Source organism: Lissotriton vulgaris, chromosome 3_1 (assembly GCF_964263255.1).
Source record: "Lissotriton vulgaris chromosome 3_1, aLisVul1.2, whole genome shotgun sequence".
NCBI lineage: Eukaryota > Metazoa > Chordata > Amphibia > Caudata > Salamandridae > Lissotriton > Lissotriton vulgaris.
The window spans coordinates 835742990-835766089 of NC_141689.1; the positions used below are offsets into that span (position 1 = coordinate 835742990).

General features: G+C 43.7%; 1 protein-coding gene across 1 annotated transcript in view; it reads left to right on the forward strand.

The window, feature by feature from the left end:
- Positions 1–23100, forward strand: part of LOC147727102 (solute carrier family 71 member 2-like) — a 347082-nt gene that overhangs the window by 289134 nt on the left and 34848 nt on the right. Inside the window, exons 10-11 of the mRNA XM_086961153.1 lie at positions 2442–2539; positions 6039–6199. Coding sequence (XP_086817279.1) covers positions 2442–2539; positions 6039–6199 — 259 coding nt within the window. The remainder of the gene's footprint in view (positions 1–2441; positions 2540–6038; positions 6200–23100) is intronic.

Here is a 23100-nt window from a genome sequence, read left to right on the forward strand (position 1 = left end):
TGCCTACAACATCCAGAGAAATCATTAAAAAACACATGAACGGAGAGTGTGTTTTACAGATGCATACATGTTTCCTGCACACGCTGGAACAGGCTGTACAAAACTGACAGGCAAGTGGCAGGGTGGGCTGCAGACTGGATACCCCTGGAAAGATATGGGTAATTACAATTTACATAGCGCATGGGACAGGAAAGGGCATTTGTTTGATTTTGACCTGGTGCAATGTGCCCGCCTCCTGCTGCATGTGTTACTTAGAGAGGTTTCAGACCGTGACAAAGGCACCATTTAGAGGACTCACGGATATTGACAAATATTGTCCTTAAATCTACTGGTTCAGCCTTGGGCAATTACTGATGGCTGACATATACATCTCCAACAATACCAGTGACTTGAATATACACAGCTCTCAGCTTGCCGTGCACACCAATCATTTTACCTGGTGCTTTAAACAATAACAATCTGTTATTTCACTTGTGAGATAACGTATATTTTATGTGCCAGACCAACTGGAAAGGCACTCTGGCAATGCTATTAAGTACGGGGACTTCAGGACCTTCCCAAGAAAGCATTGCACTGAAACATAAATCAAAAACAACGTTAACTTGAAAATCAATGTTTTTCCGGTGTTATGTTGTTATGACCGGGCAACACGTCTGCAGCAGCTCATAACAGAGAGAGAGAGAGAGACGCAAACATGGGGCCATGGTGGGGGGAGCCTCGGAAATGGAAAAGGATAGGAGACTGGACAGCGTGACGGGGAGAAAGGCAGGAAGAGGAAGGAGGCGAAGGTAGAGGAGAAGGGCAGGTGAGAAGGGTGTGGGGGCAAAGGATTAACAAGGGAAGTCCTGGGAGCGGCAGAGTGAAGAAAGCAAGACACATGGGCGGTAGGAGATCAGAGGGAGTGGATATGCAACAAGCCTGTGAGTGGTACGCACGCGCCACTGTGAGCGATCTGTTTTCAATTATCGGGCCCGTGTCTGGACACGATAATTGAAAACAGATGTGGTGTGAGATAACGTATATTTTATGTGCCAGACCAACTGGAAAGGCACTCTGGCAATGCTATTAAGTACGGGGGCTTCAGGACCTTCTCAAGGAAGCATTGCACTGGAACATACATTGCAGATATCAAAAACAACATTAACTTGAAAATCAATGTTTTTCCGTTGTTATATTTTTATGACAGAGCAACAAGTCTACATCAGCTCATACGGTGACATCTTCTTGAAAAAACTCAGTATTTTATTGCCTCAGGAGTCGTGTCACAGGCGATAGCTCAGTTCAAATGAAAATTAATAACAGCCCCACACAATCATGCCTAAATTAAGTTTTGCTTTTTAAAGCTCCTACCGCAAACAAGCAAAAAGAAGAGACGCGCTCTGTGGTGGGGGAGGGGGAGGAGCGCTGAAGCGCAAAGCAAGCAAGGCAGAGCGAGGCGCGCACGCACGCGCGTGTGTGTGTGTGTGTGCGCAGAACCGCACGCGCTATGCCTCACAAAAAGCTGTGGTCAACTTTTTGAAGCCCACTAACTAAAAGTCTCGCCAGAACAGCACATGCGCTGGCTCAGGCAAGACCCAAAAAGACTTGTATTTATGTTATGTTATGTTATGTTATCTATTTGGTTAAGCGCAACAGCTGCCCCAGCAACGAGGCGTCCCGGCGCTGAAGAACCACAGAAGCTGTACTGAAGAAGGAGAGGGAGGAGGAGGGAGTCCTAGGAGGGGGGGAAAAGATGGGTCTTAATAGCCTTCCGGAAGGCAGACAGATTTTCCAAGGAACGTATGCTTTAGAAGGCATAGTAGATATAATGGATTGAATGTGACAAATGATGTGGGGATTGTGTATATTTTCCAAGGAAATTGGTACCTCGTATTCCAGTGGAAGCACTTTCTAGAAGGTGAAATGATGGACCTAACTGCTAGTAGCAGGAAGTGAGAAAAAGTCTCCGCTGGTCCTACAGTCCACTCTATGTATATTTGTTAGAATTTGTAATAATGCTTGTAGACCGCTTCACTGTAAAGCCAAACCTAAAAATTAGTTTCCACACAATTAAGTGTGCAGCTTTGGGACGTATCGACAGAGATTGAGAGCAGTGTGTGTGAAGTACCCTAAGAAAGTCACCAAAACTTTAAAGTTTGATTCTGTTACCCTAACTGAACATTAAAACTGAGCAAGTACATATACTATCATGTATATTTCTTGTTCTTCAGACCTATGAAACAATCATGTTATGTGTGTCTGAAAACAGTATCCACTAAGGTAATGATGCAACAGTTTTATACCCTTATGCTGTGTTTGTTGGGGTGTAGAGTGTTGCTGCTGTTTCAATTTACCGGTTCTGTAAATATGTGCATTTTCAAGTGCTCTTCTAGCTATGTCCATGGTTCATTCTTCCATGTGGATACTAAGGATTACATAATATTTTTGCTTTTTCTGAATAGGATGATGTGGGCGGCGGGAGCGGTAGCTTCCATGTCAAGCATTACTTTCCCAGCTGTTAGTGCTCTTGTCTCTCGAAATGCTGAGCCTGATCAACAAGGTGAGTTATTTGTTTTCATATTCTATATGTCCTTGCATTTTCTCCCTGTGTATAAAAAGTGTAATCATTTCCATCAACAACGACTACATAAAGAGTGGGCCCTCTGTTGCAAAAGTTAGCTGTTTAGAATGTTCCCTTTTCCTATAAAGAACAGTGGATTTTGATTGTTCCTAACCTCAAGTAAACCAACATATGGATAAAGAAAGAAAAGTTCAGAATCTAAGCCTTCTACGAGGCTTAGCCTTAACTCAGTTGAGAAGACTAAATTATGTTTTGGATCTTTAGGACCCCTATTTTCATATCCCAATTACTGCAAAAGCTTAAAGAATCCTTAGATTCCTGGTGGGTAAAAAACTCTCAATAGAAAAACTCTTGTTTGGGATAAAGTGAATCCCAAGAAATTTCTCAAAATGCATGGCAGTGGTGGTTGTGCCTTTGAGGTGGATGGGATCTTCATCTCGATGATTGACTGCTAAAAACTCTTCCTCCGCAATCCCAGCTTTATTACAACCTTAGGGTAGATGCTTACTGACTCCTTGAATTTCAGGTCAATCATGCCAGATCTATCTAGACTCCAGTTCAGTCCTTCTATTTTATGGATCAGGATGCTCAAAGCACTAGAACATTTCATTCTGAGAACAGACTATCCTCTTTCCTGAAATGCCTCGAAAATAAATTCTGAAGCTGGTGCCCCCCACACCCAGACAAGCCTCCTCTCAATCAAGGTTTGAATGTGTCATGCATTTTTCTGCTTCCCAGTGCCTTTCTTCACATACGAACTATCAAGCAGTGTTTCAAAGATCAGTGGTCCCAAATCTTAGGCAAGTTGGAGGATATGGTGAAGCTCACTCCGGTAGCAATCCTTTTGTTTCAGTGGTGGTGCAATCCAGACACTCTTTGAAGGAGGTCCCTTTCTGAAACTTCTTCACAAATGCTGAAAACAAGAAGTGCTTAACTTCGCCTCCAGGTACTCACCCAGGGTCAAAGGGAAATGCGCATTTGATAACCTGATAAGGAAAATTTCTTTATGCATTTCCTCAGATTCAGAGCTATTCTTTGAGAAGTCAAATGCCCATCCATCGTGACATCTTGCAAAAGTGTTTTGCCTTTTGTGCACTTGGTAAAACATTGACTCAATGAAATGCCAGGAGGAAATGATAGTCTTATTTGTTGTACTCTGCCAGATTTGTGTTTAAGGATGTGGCTTAACGGCTAGAGCGGCCGAGCTGGGGGAACAAAGTTAGAGTCTGGCAGGTGGCTCAAACAACCTTTGATTCTGAGCAAATCACGTAACCTCCCTCGTGCCTAAAAATTGTGTCTTTCTGTAATACAATTGAAGCTCATTTAAAGCGCTTTAATACCTCTGGGTCGAGTTTGCAGTATATAAAACTGCAAAAAATAAATAACCTTTAATTCATAAAGCTACATCTTGCAGCCACCATAGTTTAAAGAAAATGCCATTCTCAAGCCTCTTTTTTGAAAGTCCCAGTCATTAGGGACTTGCTCGAATAGATTTTGAAATTCTTTCAACCATCAAGAGGCCCTCTCTTTAATTTGGCCCTCTCATAACTGAGTTTCTCCATTTGAGCCAGTTCTTAAGGCTTTCCTTTCACATGCTTCGTGGAATACCCCTTTCCTGGTTGCAATCACATCTGCATGCAGAGTTAGCGAGATGCAGACTTTAAGCTGCAGTCAATCCTATAATTTATTCTAGAAGGATACAGTGGTCATGGGTGCACATTCAAGTTCCCTTCTGAAAGTGGATGGGAATTCCATTTTAATCAGTCCGTATCGCTTCCAGTATTCTTTCAGAATTCTTCCACTCCAGCAGAAAGGTCTCTGCCTTCATTAGATGTTTAGAGAGTATTTAAATCTTTAGCTAGATATAACAAAGGCCACTTAACCCCTTCCGTGCTGGCGGTTTTCCCCGCCCATGCTGACTCCGCCTTGCGCGGGCGGAGTCATGACGGAACGGTTCCGTCATCCGCACAGCTCACCCGTAGTGCATGACGGAACCGTTCCGTCAGCAGCATGGAAGGGGTTAAAAGTCCAAGAAGTTGTTTGTGATTATAGGCCTGTTTGCACAGGTTTATCCACTTCTAAACAGTATGTTTCCTGATCGATTGTTGATTGTATTGTGTATCTTATTGTGTCATCAAAAGGTCATCAAATGTTTCGTATGCCTAACGCTCCTTCAACAAGAATTATGACCACTATTGCTTCATTGTTAAGAAAAACCCGGTTGTAATGCAGCCACTTTCCTATACAGAATAAATTAGATGGTCTGAAGAGAAAATCATTTCTCTTTACCAAGTTTTCTCAGTAAAGCAGATATTTGTTTTGTGTGTAAAATAAAGTAAAAGGTTTTTCCTCCCTCTCTCTTTAATGTACCCTAAACGGTTTTTATTCTGTTTATGTGCAGCAACACAAAGATTTCTCTGGGTGTAGTATCTTTGCTCAGAGAAAACTATCAAAGGGTTACCCTTCATAAAAACACATTTTCTTTCTGGGTCATTCTGTCTGAGCGGCTTGGCGTGTGAGCTCAGTTACCACTCAGATCAGGTCTAGCTCAGCTCAGGTCGGTGGCCTCTCTCCCCACACAGCCTAGCAGCTGATCCATATACCTTTTTGTGAAGTGCAGCATATAGAAGAAACATGCCCAAACAGGAAAGGGATAACTCCAAGTTTATTCCAGGGAAATAAACTACATTCACTCTGTTTGCTGCCTGACAAGTTATAACAGTCAACTCTTATACATTCCATATTTAATTCCAGGTAGGAGGACAGAGCAAATTAGAATGATAACAAATGCAGTGGTCATAACTAAAGTAAATACAGAAACTTGTAACACACATATCAGACATTTATTTCTTGATTTTCTCTGCATGGTTTCAAAAATTTTGCTGTTATTTATATACTGATCCAGTAGAATATCAGCAGTATTATTTTAGTAACCAATTTTCTGTAAAAAATAGAAAAATCAGAGGACCCTCATTGCAATGTATTTAGGACTTCCTTCAAGAAAAAGGGTCTCCATAAATTAAATCGGCCTGGTTAATTATCACTCGAAAGGAAACTGTTTGTTGTTCCTGTCCGAGTTCTTAGCTCCCACTTTATATACCTCAGAGTGTTCCTGCTTCATTAAGGTAGAACATAGTTAAAGAACTGCGAGCGTTTTGGGGATGTTACGACAAATTCCTACTGGAGTCATCACTTCTGTTCCAGTCTGTCCCTCAAAAAGTTGTTTTACATATAGATTGCTTTCTTATGTCATGCTGGTATGAAAAAAGTCGGATCTCTGCAGATAAAATATATACATCAAAGCCATCATTAATAAAGTTAAGTTGTTCATCCTTCTTTAGGGCATCAGAAGTTAATTTTGTTACTGTAATAATCGGTTATTCTTATTCAACAGATTTTGTTACTTCATACATTGCCCATGTAATAAAGCGAAACGGTACGTTTGCGTGATTTGGCGAATGTTTTTTCTTACCCACAGGCGTTGTCCAGGGAATTGTTACGGGAATTCGAGGATTGTGTAATGGCCTCGGGCCTGCTATGTACGGATTTGTATTCTTCCTCTTCCATGTGGAGCTTAATGACCCACCTCTGGCTCTGAATACAGAAAAAACCACTGTCATGCAGGATCCTGGTGATGCGGTGAGTATGCGCTTATAATGTGCATTTTTTGATTCTAGTCTTTTAACTAATTAATTCCTTCTGTATTATTATTCTTACTATCAATATTGTTGTGAATAATGAAATGGAGGAGTACTATGAATCAATATAAGAATTAGATACAAGACACTCTAGGTTAGGTTAGGATATAATAAGCGTACAACTCACCCTGGGGCATCTCGGCGCTAACTAGCAATTATATCTGGAAATGAGAGGAATCGGGGAGTCTATTTACTGAAGAGAAAGGCTTTCAGCTGTTTCCTGAAGGAGCCATAATTTGAATTAGCACGTAGGGTCTGCGGGAGTTGGTTCCAATATCTATCTCTCATCCACAGATCGAGGGAGCTCAGCCTAGAAAATAGAAAACCCCTGCACTTTATCACCTCTCTCATGATACTGAACCACTTTGCTTGATCTTTCAACTGAACAGTATTCTGATATGCAGGCTTCATATACACATCTCACCACTGGTTTCAAAACTGAGAATCTCCAGTCAATGATATTACCACATTCCACGATGTACTAGTTGGAGAAGCTACCAAACTAAAGATCCCGATGGGGAATGCTCAGACATCCAACTCTGTAATTTTTGAGACTTTGGAACCAAGAGTCCCAAAAAGACAGGTTCTCATTATTGTTTCAGGGTGTTGGGTGTCAGCCATGTAGAAATATCTGACTGTTGCAACTGACATGGTGGGCACTGTTTAAAAATGTGAAGTGCAAACCACCTGACAAAGACCCAGCTTTCCTTTGGCATGAGACACATTTAGTAAGAGTATCAGCAGCGATGTAGCATTTCTGCATCTTTAAGGCGATTTATTTCACCCTTTTATGGAGGAGTGGCCACTCAGCTCTCATTCTCAGGCATTTCTTCATCAGAACCAGGTAAATATAATTGTGCTTTTGCAGTATTGGGGGATTTTCCCCAGGGCAAAAATATCTGATCGTGTTACTTGTCAGCATCTTCAGTTTATAGGGCCAATATTGACACTCTTCAGCTCAGAGCTTTCCCTCATTGGAACCAGTCTATCCACGTTTTTCCAATGGTCACTGAGTTCAAATGTTCTTGACATCAGCTTGCTAGGTCTGTGTTTCATCTGTTCGGTCTTATGGTGTCTTGAATTTTCCTGATTCCTTTAGCTTGTCTTTGAATGAGACCACTGCAGTGCTGTCTATGAATCAGTATGCTGACCGTCTAAATAATGTTTGTGACACTTCATTGTCCTATACTCTTGTCCTGTGCTTCATCAGAGGTCATTAGCTACAGATACATCTCTTCAGAGGTTAAGTGGTCATCTGTGGGATCTGACAATAAATGACATTTGATTCAGAAATGACTCAAACCTGCATATCAGTCATCTGACTTTGAGTGATAGAATGTGCTCTAAAGGCTTTTTTTTACCCCTGGTGTGCACTTGGAAGGTCCAGATCGTAATGTACAACACAAATGCAATGTTCTGTCTGAACAAGCAGAGATGTGTGGGGTTGCTACAAATATGCAAGGAAGCTGTGTGTATTTGAGATTAGGCGGTTGATCAGAACGTTGGGCTATCTGCTGCTCATCTGGTGGGGGCTACAGAGAGTCTTGCGTTAAACTCCTGACCAACTGGGTTCTGTAAACCACAAATAGTACCTTCATTGGAGCCGATTCTAAATCTATTGATCTGTGTTTTTTACCAGTCACAACAATAAATGCAATCTTCTTTGCTCCCTGGCTCTTCAGAAGGAGGAATCTCTCAGAAATGCTTTGATGTTGCCACAGATGTTTTCATTACATTTATGTTTGCCTTTTATTATGCCATTCTTTGTTGCCCATTGCGATCAAGGTTTCTGAATTTGGAAGACTTGTGGAAGGTCTGCGTTCTTTTGATTGCACCTGCCTGGGCCAGGATGCCATTGAATTTGGATCTACTGTAGATATATCTTGAAAGCAGCCTGCTCCACCCCAATCTGGATACACCCAAGAGCTTGGAACTAGAGAGTTTATTACTTGCCTACTATGATCTTCGCGCTAAATTCATAGAGATTTTACTAGCTTATAGACGTCCTTCCAGTAGGACAGTGTTCTAGTAAGGCAATGTTGGAAATGAAATAATGTATTTCCAAGAAAGCATCTTGTAGAAATATACAACTTAATTTCATCACCACATTTTTTGTGTGTTTTATCAATTGAATCGATTTTTCACGCTATTCCTTCCAGTAAAAACACTGAGCAAAATTAATCGATTCCACTAAAACAGAACATAATAAATACAGCATACAATACAGAATATCTATGGCACAATATAAGGAAACTCAAGTTAGAACTAAACTAATAAAGCTAGAGCACATTAGAATGGGCCTCCTGCTTCGGTTGAATATTTTTTAATAACCATAGTCTTCCTAAAATAGAATGTTAAAATCAGATTATATTGTTCTCTTTGTGATTGACTTAATAATTGACATAACATATTTTGCTAATGGAAGTATACTATGTTAAGTTTTCAAAGAACATAAAGTGACCCTTGCATCATTAGTGGTTTTAATTCCATACTTCAATAGAAGTGGTCTAAGGAACTTCTTTCACACACCCAAAAAAGAGAGTACAGTCCAATAGAAGATTGTTAGAAATGGGTTTTCTGGTTGGCTAATGTATGCACCTCAGCTAGGCAGAACCCACCACTCTAGTATGGGTAAGGGAGTTACACACACGAGAAAACCCCCCTTGGTAGCTTGGCAGAGCTGTCAGGTTAATCCCTTATGCAGTGTTTAAACATTTGCACAATAACACATACCAGTGACAATCTAGGCACACCACAAAAGAGACTACAGACAAGGTAATATACAAATATTACTTGTATTATATATATAAAACACATAAGACCACAATCATATAAATCATGTTGTCATCTAGGAAATTGTCATAACATGTAGATCATAAATCACTTTGCCAACTAGGCAATCGTCATAGCACATTTAGTACAATAAAGTAAATACTCATAAGTTACACAGATCATGAAACATCATGAATAACAACGCCTTACACCATCACAGTATGTGTTATGCAGCTCCTGCAAAAAGACAGGTTAGCCTTTCAATACACGGTTTGAGCACAACATACATTGGTATCTCAGGCCATGAAAATGCAGAGGTTGGGTCATGCATGAATCACCAACTATCATTGGGCAGAAATCCCCAAATACCTCTGTACAAGGCTCCTGCAATTATCACTGAACATGAATCACCATAAGCATAGCGCCCCTGTGCTTCTCTCTACAGCTATATGGGGAAAGAATACAACACTTTGATGAAGGACATATGAGTTCTAATTAATAGAAACATGCCATAGGTAATGGGGAAGCCTAACTGAAACCGTAGGCCACAACAGCACCTGCATGCCTATAATGAGTAATGCAGTGAGTTCTCGCTGGGAAATCGGGGACCTCTGTCGAGGTTCCACCCCATCCTGACCATTAAACTATGATGCCTCAGGTATGCATTAAAAAGGGGGGATGGGACATACACAAACTCCCTCCCGGGAGACCTTGACCATCTCCTCAATCATCTGTCCCCTGCAGCTGCCGATGAGCCTGCGGTGTAGCTTGCAACAATCTCAGCTAAACATAAACCAGGCCCTCAGCAGACTTACACCTGCAGCACAGAGAGCTCCTTGCAGGGTCTCTGGGGTGGGAGACACAGGTCAGTTGGGTGTTGGCACGACGGCCCTGTGTGGTTGGTGTGATGAGGGCTGAGCTCCTTCCTCGTCACCCAGGGAGTGCCCTGCACAAATAGCACTGCTGGGGCAATGGCCAGAACTCTGGGCAGCCGCGTTGGTTGCCCAGCAGCGCTGGGAGCTTTTCTTTGCGCTGATAAGCAGCGGTGCTGAACCAAGGAATATCCTCTGCCCTCAGACCCCTCGCAGAGGCTGTCCTCGGGATGCCACAAGAGAACGCACTACGTGCTACCTTTAGCTCTCTGTGGCAGCAGTCACACACCCCCGGTGAAGGGAAGGAGAGCCCTTCCTTAAAAGCCAGCTCTCCCCTCAACACATGGAGCGATGCATCACTTGCCAGTCCTAGTTTGGGGTGCTCCTTGTGATGAGAAAGCACTCTCCCCACACCCGTGCCTCCAATACAACACTGAACTCATACTTACTGAATAAATGACCTAAGGACACAGCTCTCGCCAAGCACTGTTGGGCCAATTAGTAAAAGAACAGTCCAGTCCTTTCTATGCTCTAGGCAGGAGCATCCACTGCAGGCTGGCCTATTGCACACAAGTCAGGGGCAACACTCATCACACAGCTTCTCCGGCTTTCCTCCCAGGCAGGTTATTTGAGATCCAGCGAAGATCTTTTCTATGAATTCTTTTATCTACCTGAGACTTCCAACAGGAAGCAAACACACATACGCCCTTGGAGATTTTCTTCACAAGCAGGATAACACAACAGAACAAAAAGAGTTGGTCCTTTTCCTCCACCCCAGACGGAAACAGCAACCCTCACACAGAAAAGGCAGCGATCCTCTCACAGCTCTTCAGCTGTTCTTCTTGGCAGGGTCCTCTTGTCCGAAGTAATTTCAAGTCTTGGGGTTTTAGGTCTCATACTTATACCCCATGTTGTCATTATTCCCTTACTGGCAGAGTCTCTGAGCTCAGCCCAAACCAGTTCTGTCCTCCCTCGTCCAGCATGACCACAGGGGTTGGAGACAGCATTGTGCAAAGGAGACACAATCTATTCATGTGCTAGCGAGGCTTCTCCCACTACTCTAAATGCAGACCAGGTGTATTCACCTCAGTGATGAGCCACCCAGGCAAGGCAGGACACACCTCAACCCCTCTTGTGACTGCACATCCCCAGCTCCTGTCACTCCAAAACCAGACACTGAATCCACAAAAAGTCAGAGGCACACAAAATGGTAAGGCAAGAAAGTACCCACTTTCAAAAAGTGGCATTTTCAAGTGCACAATTTAAAAATCACCTTTACCAAAGGTTTGTTAATAAATTCTGAGTTCAGACAGCCTAAACTCATTTTTAACTTGTCCTAATTGAAAGTTACACATGTTGAATGTTACAGTGCAGCCCCAATGATATCCTATGTGACAGACAGCCTTTCAATAGTGAAAAACATAATGGTTGCTTTTTACTTCATCCCAGAGCCCTGAAAAATGAATTATATGAACACCAAAAGTTTTATAATTGTACCGGATTGGCAACGTTAAGGGTGGTGCACAGAGTTCCTTCATATATCACAAGAAATTACTGTGTACATCAATTCTACTATCCAGGCTGCAGAACTAGCCATACCGATATCCTTGAACGTGAATGTGTGGCTCCTAAAAACCTGTTGTAAGACCATCTACATTTTTCAAAACCCTACTTGACATTCATAAAGAAGTAAATGCCTCTCAACCACATCTATCTACCCCTTCAAATGCAAGATAATGTGCAACTGTATCGCTGAGCGAGAAATTCACACAATCACATGCCTGTAAAAGGCAGTCTTTCCATATCTTCAAAATCTGACTATGCTAGGCCTGCATTTCTCATCCTTCTAGATATGCCATACGGCCAGGACGGCTTACTGGAAAAAGTGCTTCCCAGATAAAAAAAAAATCACAGTACCCGCAATAAAATATTGATTTGAGGGATTTCCAGGCAATCTACCCATGTGATTTTTATGTTGGACTAAGAAAAATAAATGCCCTCCCTTTATTCAAACCTATCGGGGAAGCTTCCCTACCTCGCTTGACCATGAATGCTCCTTTCCTGCTAGCTATCATTTTGGTTCGAGAGTCTGTGAAACTGAGATATATTCCAGCAAATTAGTCGATGGAACTCATCCTTTATTTTTTGCTATAATAGTCTGAAACCTTCATATGAACCAGAGTGTTTTTATTGCAGTTGTTCTTTAAGAATTTTAACTTTCCTTTAAAAAGATCCTTACGTACTTTAAATGTAAGGAGAGTTCTCTGATTTTTACCTTTTCTAAGCAAAAAAATAACAAAATAAATTACTGTGTTACCTACTTTCCCAGTTGGTTTGGATTATGTACTTCTAAGCAATCTACTTTCAGATGGAGTGCCACATCCATGACTTTGTTTTATTAAATAGACAGTTATTTCCAGCTTAACCAAACTTTCACTGTACATGAGATTAAGCAGCCACGTTAATAAAAGTTTTTACAATTGCAGATATTTGCAAAAAAGGCTTATGGTTCATATATTCACCAAATACTACTTAACTGACTCAGACTTCAGCCCAGCAACATTAGTCTGTAAGTTATCTTGAACAAACTTCGGTTAGATAAGCCCAAATGCCACTATGTCTTTACCATCAGTTAGTCTTTACTCTGCAAATTGAATAGATTGGCTTATTCTATTCTAGTGTCTATGACTATAAATTAAGATCCTGTTCTGGAGAAAGATGCTTAACTTTCTATTTTAGTCCTCCATCGGATGACTCGCATTTACCTTCTAAACATCCCAATCTACTCCTCATAGCGACTTGGGTGGGGAGGGCGGATAAGAGGTAGAGAGTGGGGATGCCTTAGTCATTATAAAAGTCATTATTAAAAGCGTAAGCCATGTTATGACAGTATGAAATATGGCAGCTGATTAAAGAAGTGCAATTTCTTCTCATGTAAAATTTCCCTCATTTTCTTCACGTTTTTCTTTTACATAAAATCACTATGGGCGAGTTTTAATTTGCACTGTTCTTGTAAGTGTATTGGGCTGCAATACAACACATGTAGTATGAGTGGCTACAGCATTTATCTCAGCTTACGTATTTTTTCTTAATAGGATTTTCCCATGTGATTCCCAATATAAGGAGAAATGTCAAAGAAGTAGAGAACCACCTACTCGCATTGCTATTGTCTGTTTATTTGTAGATGTTTGTGAGCATTATGCACAACTTCATGTATTTCTGCTAATAAATAACTAGCAAACCACGCTGAAACTGTGCATGGCTGGGATATGTGTTTCTCTTGAAGGGGATTTCCATGTATATTCATAAGTATTGAATAGTCCCGCCCGCCGTCTGGCACCCCAGAGCACTTTTTTTCAGTATATCTTCTTAAGTGCTGAAGTTCACCTTCTTCAGGAAGGCCTTGAAAAGTCACTTAAGAGAGTCATAATGCTGCCTATAGTAGGTTGCAGTGGTCAATTACCTTCCCCTCACTCAGTGGTCCCATGGCTTCTTGCAGGCGTCTCCTTTCTTCTTTTCCTTGAAGGCAAATTTTTGCTCTGTCACGCAAGTTCGCCTGGAGAATGTCTTGCAAATCTCACAGGAGGCAGGTACATGTGAAGACGTTAGACAGATGATACAGACCTCATGAGGGTCTGTTTTGGCCTTTCTCCTGCCACAGTGAGGAAATTTATCGAATAAATAAGGGATTTTAAAGCAGAAAAATACCTCTATCCCTGTCCGAAAAAACCTCACTCAATAGAGAAAGACAAAAGAAGTCGAGTGAAGCAAAAAATGCTGATATTTAAGACTGAATTTTGAAGAAAAAACAAAAAAGTTTGAGTTCAATGCTCCAAGGCTGCTGTCAGCAGGAGCCGGAATAAAGAACTGAAGCTGACCATGATGGGATATTGGAGATCACACAGTTCTTAAAGGCACATTCTCCTTTTTACTTTAATCAATCAATCATTGGTAAAGCGCATTACATACACGCGAGGGTCTCAAGGTGCTGGGGCGGGGGGGGGGATAGGGGGGATTTGGGGGGGGCGCTACTGATCTTACAGCCAGGTCTTGAGTATCCTTATAATGGCAGCCTATGGGCTATATTTCCCTGCATTTCTTCATCCTCTTCTCTCAGAGCAAAAGGGTTTGTGAAGGATTTTTTTCTGTGACCTTCCAATGTTGTCCATGCATTAGGTGCATGTTTCCAAGGAAATTCCCCTTTTGTTCCTTCAAGATGAGGAATTTTGACCATTGTAGCCTAATCCCAATGGCTACATTATAACCGTCTTAAGTGACTTTTCAAGGCCTTCCTCAAGAAAGGCGAACTTCAGCAGATATTTCTTTTTAAAAGTGCTCCGGGGTCCACACAGCCGGGCGGGACTATTCAACGCTTATGACTATCATGGAAATACCCCTACGAGAGAAATGGGCTTACAGGTAAGGCGCTATACCTTCTTTTGCTTGTTTGCTTTACTTTGCTTTACTTTGCCTGTTATGGGACATATAAGAAAGTTGATTATTATTTGAGGTGGGTGGTTTCCATAGCAGTAATAAAGTCAAAACACTGAACTGTGAACATCCCAAACCGAATTAGAAAAAGAAGAGTACAATTTCATTAATCCAATGACCCCAAAACCACAAAAATACATTGAGTGGAAAGTTTTAACTGAAAATAGTGCCAAAAAAGTGAAGCGTCCGTGATAGTCAAGGGTTTGTGGTTGCAGGTAGGCTGGGACTTAGGCTGATTGTAATGGATCCCAAGGTCTTATACACCAAGTGGGGTGGCCTGGTAAAGTGTTTACTTGTTGACTTAGTTTGCAAATTGAATCTTTCAGCTGTACAAGGCAGTAATCTGTATCTGGCAGGGTCTCACTGAAGTTGAATAGACATTGAGCGAGGACTCGCTGGAGCGATTGATTTTGGCGTGTAAACTCAGAGCAGGAAATGTCAAAATCCACCACAGGTACCGTCTTCTCATTGGCTAGGTACTTTTGGCACCTTCTCCTTGTCAAGAATTCTAGCTTGGGACATAGTCTCGTAAATGTAGCTTTGATTGGTCCGGCGGGTCAAGGCCGATGGTTGTATCTGAAAAGGGCTCCACAGGGTCGGATACCTTTTCGCCAAGGGCCCTTTGAAATGGATTTTTTGCTGCAGAGACGCTTTAATTGGTACAAACCTGTTTCTTCAGCCCAACAAAATTGTACCTGCCCTTGATCGGCTATGGTGGTTCATTCTGGTCCTTCAGTGGCTGGATGTCAGACATGCTGACATTTTGCAGTGATGAACTTCATCTAAGGCTCCTAAACTCCACAGGGCTCGTAGGACTTCATGGTCTGATCCAGCAGAGGTCTCTCACAGTGTTCAGTGCAGGACCAGTTGTGAATGAGCAAGTTGAAATCCAGAAATAAATGTGGTTCTTCAGCTAGTGGTGTCACTATAGCCACACAGGGGTCAGCTCACTGACCTCTGGAGTCCACCTCTTTGTGCCTGGACAGGAGGTAGCAGTTCCAGTCCTTCAGATCTCCTCTCCACTTTTTCAGCTGTTGCTGTTTGCTTTGCTGTACTGTAAACATTCCCATAGTGGAGCACACTCTTAAAGTCTAAGATTAACACCAGCCTTAGTAACAAAAGTCATCAAGAGAGCACGAGTAGGTGTTAAGTCCGCCTAAATGGCATCACGGCAGCAGTGTACAAAAGTGCTCCATCAAGATGGATGCAGTGATGGCGCCCTTGTTCCAGGAATGTCGATTAGGGGGAATCATTTTGGAGACTTGGAGAGGATCCGTTGTGGTTCCAATCCATAAAAAAGTCTCCTGAACATTTCCTGAGAATTATCGATTGATATTGAACGGAAGTGTTACGCTAGCTTATTACATCAAGAGATATTGGGCTGGGGGGAAGAATAAAAGTTGATTCCTACACCCCAAACTGGCTTCCAAAAGGGTTGCAATATCGATGATAATCTCATTTGCATAGCCCACCTGATTGAAGGAACACTAGCAGGGAAAAAAAGGGTCCTGTAACTGGGAAATATTGATTTTCAAACTTCGTTTGATAGCGTATCACGCCCTAGGCTCTGAGAAAAACTAAATAATTGGGGTATCTCCCAAACTCTACTAAAAGCAATCATCAACCTCTACTCGGAAATCTGGGTAAAAATAAGAGCCCACTCCGGATGGGCCACTGTGAGTAAAAATGCAAATAAAGGACTGAAACTTGGGTGCATTCTGGCACCTTTGTTGTACATCTTATACTTGGCAGAAATCCTAGGACGTCTAGCGTGTGAGAGGGCTCCCCCCCCCAAATTTGCAGGAGTTAAAGTCCAGTCACTGCAACATGCAGATGAAACGGTTTTGTTAGACGAAACACCGGTAGTTCTGCAAAGGTTCTTTTCGGTAACGAAAGGGTCTTGGTTTATTGATGAAAAAGCCATGGAAGTGGTGACCACATATAAATATCTTGGTGTCTGGCTAGATCATAGAGGTTGCTTAGCCGCACATAACATTGCCCAGCAGTGGCTAGTAAACTCCCTAGAATGGGCTTTTACTAAGGTGAAAAAGTAAATGAATACACCCAATATGTCTCCCCTCGTCAAGGCTATAGGCTGTACATTTCTCCCAGAGTGGCCTATGGGACAGTGGTGTTCAGAGATATGATGGAAACCTGCCTGGCAGAGTGCAGTTATCTTGTTATCTCAGAGTATTCTTGTTGCCGAATTGCACTTCACATGCCTAACTCTGCCTGGAATTCAGGTTAACATCTCAGCAGTGGCCATTTAAAGTTAGGTTCTTAGCGAACTGCATGAAAGCAAAGCAGCCCCATGAGTGCATGCAAAAAAGCTACATCTGGTCAATAATAGGTTATCCTGCAACAAATTGGCACAAGTTATTAATGCATGCATTGGATGCCCTGGAAGCACAATCAATATGGGCAAGCTTGTTGCCTGCCCCAGTGGCGACGAAGCTATTGATAAAACAAGTGAAGGTAATATCGGCAGAATGTGATGCACAATCAGTGAAAAGACTGTGCCCCAATAGTTGGTCCATAATACTCTACGACCCAAGTCCCTGCCATTGTATCTCTTCCCACCCCTTAACTTGACTTTGAAGTGCCAGTTAATGGGCTTTTGTTTTGGTTAGGTCCAGCTGAAGGCATATTGGTATGGGCGGAGTAAACTCGAAGAGAAGGTTAGTCAATGTCACCTTTACACCAATGGGGAGGAATCACTAATCCATGTACTCTGTATTTGCAGGATACTGATCCTGTGAAGAAAAATGTGGCTCCACCCAATATGCACATTCTAAACATCCAGGCCTGCCAAGGAGCGCCAGAGGCACAGCTCGGTAGAACTAGCAGGTTGCTTTATAAAATTTAGGAAAGCTCTAGCAGCACTGCTGGGGACTGGACATCAACCAGAAACTTAGACATATAAACCTGAGCCATTATTTGATTTTTACAATCTTAGTTTTACTGAGAATTTTTTGATGAAGTAACTATGAGTAGCACTCTATATTTAAAAATCTTTTTGCACATTATCAATGATTTTTTGAAGAAGTATTTGAGTAAAACTGCACACTTTTATATGAATCTCTTTTTAATAATGAACTTTCTATGTATGTAACAATTGCAAATGATTTTCAGTAATTGTGTCACAAATAAAGGAATTATATTTTTTAAGATAAGGAAACCCTTCCTCTCTTGTGTGGAGCCTGCAGGCTCACCCGGTGGTGTGTCCGGGGATCTTAGAATTCCCTTTTCCTGTGTCCACGTCTGACTAGTTTTGTAGCAATGTCCCTCCCACTTGGTGTGTAGCCTGTCTAGCTATTGGGGGTCAGCAGGAGAAAGGCTGGCCAGCCTCTAGGTTTCAATTTACATGTACTTGTAAAAAGGCATCCCTCACTGTGCTACTTTGTAAGTCAATGGTGTTCCTAAGTACTTACCCACTGCCCTTCCTGCAAGGAGAGAAACACACCACTTTATACCCTGGTTATTGTCTCTGCTGTGGAGCAATTTTCACACCTCATTAGAATTAAGCACTGGAAGACTGCCAGTCAGTAAGCTAATGCTAATCAGCCTACTGGTAGTTCAGGTATGGAAAAGGTAACTTTTTAAAGGTTCCTTTAACTAATTATTTATTAAAAATCTGACTTTACCATTAAATTGTATATTAACTGAATATTAAAAATAGTCTTAGAATAGCTTTTGTAGCTGATTCCTGCCAAAAGTTAGAAGTTAAAGTTTATAATTTGTACTTTGACATTCTCAGTGATTTAGCCACAACCCTGTCAGTGAAAATAGCTTTTGGGCCTAGTCGCTGAAGTATGATGACCATTTTAATGTAAAAAAAAATCCACTTTTAAATGTCAGGCAACTTACCTTGTGGCCAACGAGGTGCACTGATGCGTGACTTAATAAAAGAGTGTGTCGCCTGTCAAAAGTTGTTATTTTGACAAGTTAGACAACAGGGTTCTGATGAAAACATCTGCCAGTGGATTCCTCACCTTGTTAATATCCCCCTGCGTCAGCAACATTCGGAAATTCTTTTGTAGACCCATGCATACGTGGACGATGTCACAGAAGCACGGCTGCTGACGTCACCGATTCCATGACAGACCCACGTCGGCGTGATGACATCAATTCCCTTTTTTCTGCATCGTCGACATTAACGTTTCTTCTAGGAATCCTCAGTAGCTACGTGGTAACTCTGTTACTGTTGATTATTTCTAGTGCTTTCTTTGTTTCCTGTCGAGATGTCTTCAAAGAAGACTGGGTTCAAGCGGTGCGGGAAGATGATGTCCATAACGGATCTGCATGAAGACTGCGTATGGTGCCTTTCTTCTGACTATGATGTCCAAGGGTGTCTATGCTGCAAGAAAATGAACCCCAAGGTGCTGAGAGAAAGAGAGGCGAAGCTTCCTGTAGCGAAGATGAAAGGCAAGGCGGTCGAGGAGGTCCCGCTCAAGGCCGTCTTCGGGGCATGCTTCTCGACGATCCAAGTAGAAGCACAAGAAGAGGAAGCGTTGGTCTCGACACCATTCTGAGAAGGATTCGGACACGAAGTCGAAGTCTTCAGGTAGAAGACATCGGAAGGATTATTGTTCCGGATCCGGAAGGTGAGACTTCGCCTGTAGAGTCTCCAGAGCATTCTCCGCTCCGGCATCGAATCCGTCTCCGGCGCCGTCCCATTCTCTACCTCAAGAAGAGGAAGAGGCTCCATTGCCAGAAGGGTCTGCAACTCTGGAGCATCAGCCAGAGGATTTTGCTGACACAGTTCCTGCACCTCGGCAAGAGCGGCCTGAGGGTCAATACCCTCCATTTCCAGGCCCAGGACAAGACCCTACGCATTATTTAAATGCTATGTATGGTGTCTTCTCGAGAGCCATGTACCCTACTGGAGCACCGACTGGTCCGATGGCCTCTAACCTGGGCGTCCTTCAGGCATATGCACCAGCGCCTTTTATGCCGACGCCAGCTCCGGCTTGGCATTTTCCGGCGCGGAGGTCTTCGACGCCTTTTCCATCTTAACCGGCTCCGGTCCGACCTCGTGCACTCCATACTGATCCACCGGCTCCGAGTTCGATGCCGGCACCGGCTCAGCCGGAGTCGGTTTTGGCTCCGTCGACGCCGACCCCGAAGATGAGGTCTAGGCGGGAGGCCCAAAGGCTTTTGGAGGAGCGTAGATATAGAGCACAGGAGATTGAAGAAGGTGAGCTGCAGGACTACAATGACTTCTTTGAAGAACATAAGGAGGTTAGTGGTTTGGAATTATCTCCAGAGTGGGATCTTTCCTCAACTCCTGACGTCCCTTCGAAGGATGTTGCGCCATATAACATGGTGATCAGAACGGCAGCTGAACTATTGGATCTCAATCTGCCCACTGCAGAGTTTAAGTCGAACATTTTGACTGAGGTACTCCATTCTCCCTCTTCAGTGGTGGAACCTATGCTGCCTTTTAATGAGTCAATTACAGAGCCTGTCTTGGAAGTGTGGAGAAAGCCTTTCTCATCACCTGCTGTATCAAGAGCTGTTGCTAGGAGATATAGGGTGGCTCCTGGAGATCCTGACTTTCTCTCAACTCATCCGTCTCTAGAGAGTTTAGTTGTACAGGCAGCCTGTTCCAAGACATCAACTGGAGCTTTTCCGCAGATACCTGCTGATAAGGAGTCTAAAAAGGTGGACCAATCAGATGAAAAGGTATTCTCTTCAGCTAGCATGGCTCTCAAGTCCACCCATGCCACGTGCCTTCTAGGGCGCTATATAAACGCTATGATGGGCTCTGCAAAACAGTTGGTACCAAAGATACCGGAAGAGGATAGACGGAACTTCAATGAGTTTCTTGCAGACACTCAGGCTGCTGCTCGCAAGGTGATAAAGAGCGGTTTGGATACGGCTGACTCTGTGGCAAGGGTCATGGGATCATCTGTTGCCACCAGGAGAGCTGCTTGGTTGAAGTCTTCTGAATTTTCCCCTGATGTACAGGCTTCTTTATTAGATCTTCCATTTGATGGTTCTGGCCTGTTTGGAAAAAAGGTGGATCCTGCCTTTGAAAGGTTCAAGGACAGTAGGGCGACGGCTAGGTCTTTGGGCCTTCAGACAGGAGATACAGAGGATTTGGGAGATCTTCCTTTCGCTCTTACAAGCAACCACAGCTGAATCCTCTGTACAAGTCGTACAGGAGTAGAAACCGAGGCCGCCCAAGAGTTCGTCAAGCTTCCTCCTCCTCCTCCTCCTCCCCCCCCCCCTCCTCCTCCTCCTCCTCCTCCTCCTCCTCCTCCTCCTCCTCCTCCTCTTCTTCTTCCTCTTCCCACACCCCTCCAACCACAGCAAAGCAGCCCTAGATCCGTCATTCCGGATCATGCTGGTCCTGTAGGGGGTCGGCTTACTCATTTTCTATGGGATTGGGAATCGGTCACATCAGACCTTTGGGTTCTCAGTCTCGTGGAGAAAGGGTATGCTCTTCCCTTTAGGGAATTTCCCCCAAATTACCCTCCTTGCCAAGAGTTTTGCACAGAGCACCGCCTTCTTCTCCTACAGGAGGAAGTCCTGGCGTTACTAAGGAAAGGTGAGATAGAGGTGGTTCCGGAGCAGGAAAGGGGTCAGGGATGCTACTCCCTGTATTTCCTTATACCCAAGAAGGATGGCAGACTTCGTCCAATCCTGCACCTCAGGGTCTTGAATCTTTCTGAAACATGAGAAGTTCAAGATGCTCACCCTTGTGCAGGTTCTTCAAGCGCTGCTGGAAGAAGGCTGGATGGTCTTGATCGACTTGCAGGATGCGTATTTTCATATTCCCATCCTGAAGTCGCACAGGAAGTATCTCCGTTTCACGGTGGGGTCGCAACATTACCAGTTTGCGGTCCTTCCTTTTGGTCTTACTACTGCATCTCGAGTCTTCACCAAGGTGATGGCGGTGGTGGCAGCACATCTCAGATGGTCAGGGATACAAGTATTCCCTAATCTGGACGATTTGCTGATCAAAGCAGAGTCTCTAGAGAAGGTGCTCCATCATCTGCAGGTCACAACGCAGTTGTTGTACAGGTTGGTCTTTTCAATAAATGTACCCAAGTCTCACCTGGTGCCCTCCCAGCGCAACCTGTTCATAGGTGTGGTACTGGATACCACTGTGTGTCGGGCATTCCCTCCTCCACAAAGGATTCTCGACATACAGCAAATGATTCCTTTATTTTGTTGGAGCAGTCGTTCCAGTCCTGAAGGTCCTTTTGTCTGCTCGGTCTGATGGCTTCTTGCATTCTGTTGATCAACCATGCACGCTGGCACATGAGGGCACTCCAGTGGTGCCTCCTCAGGCAGTGGTAACAACACAACGGAGATCTCAGGGAGTCAGTGAGGATCTCCAGAGAAGCTGTGGCGGATCTATCTTGGTGGAGCGTGGAAGGCAATCTGTCTCAAGGAAAGCCCTTTCATCTGCCTCCATCGGTGACCACAGTGATAACTGATGCATCCACCCTATGGTGGGGTGCTCATCTAGGGGATCTGGAGATCAAGGGTCTGTGGTCTCCAGAGGAAAGGTTGCTTCACATAAACCTTCTAGAGTTACGGACGATATGTTTGGCGCTCAAGGCCTTTCTCCCTTCCCCTCACGGTCAGTCGGTGCAAGTCCTGACGGACAACACTACCGTGATGTGGTATGTCAACAAGCAGGAAGGAGTGGGATCGCATTGCCTTTGCAGAGAGGTTCTACGTCTCTGGTCCTGGGTTCAGGACCATCGGATTTGTCTGATAGCAAATCATCTTGCAGGAGTTCTGAACATACGCGCAGACAGTCTCAGTTGGCAGTTCTCGGCCGACCACGAGTGGAGGCTTCATCCGGAGGTGGTTCGTCACGTCTTTCGGATGTGGGGAACTCCTCGGGTGGACCTGTTTGCCACTCAAGAGAATGCTCACTGCCCGTCATTCTGCAGTCTCCAGTATCCGATGCAGGGTGCTTTGGGGGATGCGTTTCAGTTGAGTTGGGGCTCACAACTCCTGTACGCGTTTCCTCCCATAGCCTTAATTCATCGGGTTCTGAGGAAAATTTGCCAAGACCGGGCCCAAGTCATATTGATCGCCCCGGATTGGCCAGGAAGGGTGTGGTACACAGATCTTCTACACCTCTCCTCGTGCCCGCCGCTCCGTCTCCCTCTCAGGGCAGACCTCCTCTCTCAGATGGAGGGGCAGGTTCAACACCCCCACCTCCACCTTACACCTTCATGCCTGGAGATTAAACGAGGCAACCTGAATTCTTTTTCTCTCCCACATGACGTGGTGGATGTCATTTTATCAGCCAGGCGTCATTCCACCAAAACTATATACTCTTATAGGTGGTCCAAATTTGTCTCTTGGTGTGGAGAGAAGTCCATTAACCCCTTGAAGGCTCGCTTATCTGACATTCTTCAGTTTGCACTCTCTTTGGCTCAGCAAGGATTTGCTGTAGCGACAGTGAAGGGTTACCTTTCGGCCTTGTCTGCATTTCTTTGCCTGCCGGACCAGCCGTCCTTATTGAAGTCACCTATTGTTTTAACGTTCTTAAAAGGCCTTATGAATATATTTCCTCCCACTCGTTTTATTGTGCCTCAATGGGAATTGAATCTTGTCCTTACTTTCTTAATGGGTTCACCTTTCGAGTCCTTGCACAGGTGTCCCTTGAGGTTGTTATCTTTTAAAACTGTCTTTCTGATTGTGATTACCTCGGCAAGGAGGGTAAGTGAGCTTCAAG